Source organism: Triticum aestivum, chromosome 3B, assembly GCF_018294505.1.
Source record: "Triticum aestivum cultivar Chinese Spring chromosome 3B, IWGSC CS RefSeq v2.1, whole genome shotgun sequence".
Taxonomy (NCBI): Eukaryota; Viridiplantae; Streptophyta; class Magnoliopsida; order Poales; family Poaceae; genus Triticum; species Triticum aestivum.
The window spans coordinates 64,229,846-64,234,218 of record NC_057801.1 but is presented as its reverse complement, the minus strand read 5'-3'; the positions used below and the strand labels follow the sequence as shown (position 1 = coordinate 64,234,218).

Here is a 4,373-nt window from a genome sequence, read left to right as displayed (position 1 = left end):
TTTTGCATGGTAGATAATTTGGTGCGTGAGATGCGCTCCAAATTTCAGATCATTTGGATATTTGAGCAGCTCTAGGCAAAAAAGACAATTTTAGAGTCTGTAAAAACGTTTAATGTTCATGCTCATGTACTATTCTAACCCAATTGGCTTTTTCTACTGAGAGCTATTCATATGTTCAAATAATCTGAAATTTGGAGCGCACCTCACGCACCAAATTGTCTGCCATGCAAAAAAGGTTTTTTTTTGTATCTCTATGATGCTTTTACGTGTTGCTACGTGACTTCCTTCCACCAAAACTAAATCCGCCCCCCCCCCCCCCCCCTTGATTTTTAGGGTGGGCCCGGCACCCTCACTAATATCCAATTAGCTGCTGCCAAATCATTCTTTACGTAATGTACATAACAATCTGCACGTAGATGTAGCATTGCTCGCAGATGAACATGGGCTTGGAAATGGATATTCATAGGGATCGCATCTTGTTTGCTTGCTCTACTGAATTCAGAAGGCAGGGCCGGGTGTCCTTTTTGCCCTATCTCCTCCATGGATCGCTTGCTGCTCGGAACCACAGAGGCCAACAACACCAGCACACCATAAAGAGTTCATTGATTTGTACCCTGACCAAAACTTGTTTTTGTTTTCTTCCTATGTGAACCATGACATTTTCCTTCCACTGGGCACATGGACACCCACGCACCACTTGACCACACTGTGCCCTTGTGACTGCGTACGTCCTACTATGTACTCCCAGCCACGGCTGAGCAAATCTTCTCATCTCTCACCTCCGAGGCTGCCATTGCTTCCAGTTTCGTTCTTCTCTTCTCTCGAAAGCCATGGACAAGGTCTGGGATCTCAAGGTGCACGTCGATGGCCGTCACGCGCTTCTTCTCCACCAGGTACCCGCCATACGTACGTAAACTGCTACCTGCATGCATGCGTCGGATAAAGGGGTCGATGGCTCTCTAACATTCTCACCGGTGCATTTGATATGATCGAGTGATTACGCAGAGCGTCATGTGCGCCTTCTCGGGGAGGCTGAGGGCAATGGCGACGCGGGAGACGAAGGCCGAGAGCGGAGGAGGAGCAGAGGCGTCGTTGTGCGTCGACCTCGCGGGCTTCCCTGGAGGCGGCGAGGGCTTCGACCTCGTGGCACAGTTCTGCTACAGCAATGGCCGCCTCCCGCCGCTCCGCCCCTCTGACCTCCCGCTCGTGCACTGCGCCGCCGCGTTCTTGGAGATGACCGAGGAGGTGCGTGCCGGCAACCTCCTCGCCCAGGCGGAGGCCTTCGTGGACGTCGGGCTCTGCTACTGGAGCTGGGCCGACGTGCTCGCCGCCGTCAAGAGCTGCGAGGCGTTCGGAGCCGACGTCTCCGGCCTCCGAGCGAAGCTCCTCTCAGCTCTGTTCTCGAGGATCGCTGAAGGCACGGAGACGTCGAACAGCTCCTCCTCGTCCTCGCCAGACACGGTCAGAGGCTCCAGCGGGCGGCCGTCACCCGCCAAGACGCCGGAGTCGGTGAGGCGGTCATGCTTGGGCGGCGGCAGGGAGTGGTGGTTCGATGACGTGGCGTCTCTATCCCCGCCGACCGTCGAGAAGGCAATGCAACTGGTCGGCTGCTACGGCGTGGACAACAAGAACCTCACACTAACGCGGTTCCTGCTGCATTACCTCCCCCGCGCCGCCGCGCTCCGCAAGGTCGACAACTCGGGAAGCCTGGTCGGACTCGCCGACACGGCCGTGCACGGCGTGGCGCACTCCGGCGGCGGGGCGGCGTTCTCCTGCAGGGGTCTCTTCTGGGTTCTGCGGGTCGTGTCAGCCGTGGGCCTGAGCAAGGAATGCAGGCGAAAGATGGAGGTGCTGGTGGGGCAGATGCTAGACCAGGCCACGCTCGACGACCTCCTCGTCTCCGGCGACGGCAGCGGCGTGTACGACGTCAGCCTGGTCACGAGGCTCGTCAGGGTTTTCGTGAGATCCATGGACGAGGAGGAGGCCGGCTCGTCGCAGAGGATGAGGAAGGTGGGGAGGCTGATGGACAAGTACCTGGCGGAGATCTCGCCGGACCACGGGCTGAGGGTGTCCAGGTTCCTCGCCGTCGCAGAGAGCCTGCCGGACTCCGCCAGGGATTGCTACGATGGCGTGTACAGGGCAGTGGACATCTACCTCGAGGTAAGTATATACTTCTCTTCAAAATTTCAAATGTTCAACTGAATTTTGAGGAAAATTCGATTAGGAATTCAAAAATAGGCAAGTGGTGAAATTTGAAACTGATTTCTCAAAAAAAAAAAGGGTCAGATCATACGTTGTGCTATGCTCGGCTGTTACTATAGTACTGCCTACTTGATGCCAATTAATAGAAAACATTATGTGTCTGACTTGTCATTTGTAATTGTGTGGCCTGTGGTGTACAGTCATTTTAAAATTTGCATCAACTTTGGTTTATGTGATATTTACCGAAACCGTATCGAAAAAGTTTGGTATTTATCGAACCAAAAACAATATAGTTGTTTCGTATAATATTAAACATTGAATCAAAAGCATATTTACCTATTCGAATTAATCATATTAAAAACACCCAGGGCTACATCCAACGACTACATTTTTCCTCTTCTGAAAAGAAGATTATATTACCTCTAGCCATTGCATTAGTGTGATGCATATAACCATCTTTATTAAGACATGTATTATTCATCACTTACAAATAAAGGGTAAACTCATGACCATGGACTTATAGACATAAAAAAGATCTATGAGACCTTGATTTAGCAGACTCCAAAATCATTTTGGTTAGAGCAATCATAACAGTCTCTTTTGCACCATACTTGTGTAACGAGGTCATTTCAAAGCAGCCGAATTGTATGCATCATATGGGATGCTGACGATGGACAGGTGGACTTGCACCATGAATTGTGCGCCTCAGCATGCATAGCGTGTGCACTATCTCTGTTCTCAAATAGATGGCGAACTAGAAATATTGATGATTCTGTAAATTATTCGGTTTACTCAGATTAAAAGTATATGAATAGATGCCAGAGCCATAAAAGCCTACTGCCATAGTAATATTTTGCGACGGAGAGATAGTAGTATAATGTTTGTATCTGTGTGAATGTATGCAGTCTCACGCCGAGCTGACCGTCGGGGAGTGCGCGACACTGTGCCGGTGCCTCAACCACAAGAAGCTGACACTGGAGGCATGCAAGGACCTGACTAGGAACCGGCGGATTCCAACGGATATCTCAGTACAAGCATTGTCCTTACACCTGCAGCCCAATGTGCTCCGGCTCCCCTCGTTGTTGCCGATATCGAGATGGGTTGGGGCAGACGGCGAGAAGAAGGAGGCGCTGAGGCTGAGCCTGCGGCGAATGCAGGGCCGGCTGGCAGAGCTGCAGTTGACATGCAAGGAGACGAGAGGGAAGACGAGGGCGTCGTCTGGGATAGCGGCCAAGGGCAGCAAGTCCGTGGGCGGCAGGGGCTTGCCTTGGATGTGCTAGCTGCGGCTAGCTAATGGAGATATGGAGTAATGCTCTCTTTTCTTTGCGCGGTGAGGCAATCACGCACCATGCCTCTTTGCTCCGTCACATGATCCTTTTGTAAAGTTGTTTTGTTGCATGGTGTTTTTGGCTTCTGTTGTGTTTATTGCTGATTGTAAGTGAGGCGTACCCTTCTTTTTCTGCCCATAAGAGTGAGATATCATCGGTATCTCTGTGATCAACTCCTTGATCATTTTTTTATCCTTTTTTTTTGCTGAATCGAGTGCGCATAGACCCATGTCCCAAAAATCCACACCGAATAACTATGCACTTCTAAAAGATGACTAAGTTAAGAATTAAAAAAAAACAAGAACAAAAGATGATTAGGTCAATGCTACAAACCTGAGAGCTTAATGGTTGCTAACTCTCTTTCCCCGTCACTATCATCATCGTCACTTTTAGTAGAGTTGACATCAAATGCCGGCAATTCTGACAATATTTGTATGTTTCTAGTTTTGTTCTCCTTACTCGTATCCGTAGTTTGGTATTCCTGTGATCTCCATCACATATGCCTGGCCAGATGATGATGATACTGTAATACCGTGTGGGCCCATAGAGTATCGCTCCAGCGTTGGAGGAGCAAATCTCAGTCTTAAACTACCGATACTAAGACACATGTTCCATGTATATCCATAAGTTACTTTTACTGTCACCCAGTTATGGAGTGGCGTTTGGTAACCCCAAAGTAATTAACCATCTGGTATGTTGGTCATACAATATTCTCATGGTCCAAGGAACTAAGTAACTGTAACGGCTTATGAAAATATTGACAACATAATGACGATGCAATATCCTAGTAATTCGTAAGTTGGGTATATCAAACACCATTGTGATAGCATTGTGTTTTCATTG

At 49.3% G+C, this 4,373-nt stretch overlaps 1 protein-coding gene across 1 annotated transcript; it reads left to right on the top strand.

Moving 5' to 3' along the window:
* Nucleotides 1–689: 689 nt before the first annotated feature.
* On the top strand, nucleotides 690–3,707 carry LOC123064791 (BTB/POZ domain-containing protein At1g50280-like). The gene is made up of 3 exons (XM_044488193.1): nucleotides 690–893; nucleotides 1,006–2,160; nucleotides 3,108–3,707. The coding sequence occupies exons 1-3, from the start codon at nucleotides 831–833 to the stop codon at nucleotides 3,480–3,482; spliced, it is 1,593 nt and encodes a 530-aa protein (XP_044344128.1). The 5' UTR covers nucleotides 690–830; the 3' UTR covers nucleotides 3,483–3,707.
* The last annotated feature ends 666 nt before the right edge of the window (nucleotides 3,708–4,373 follow it).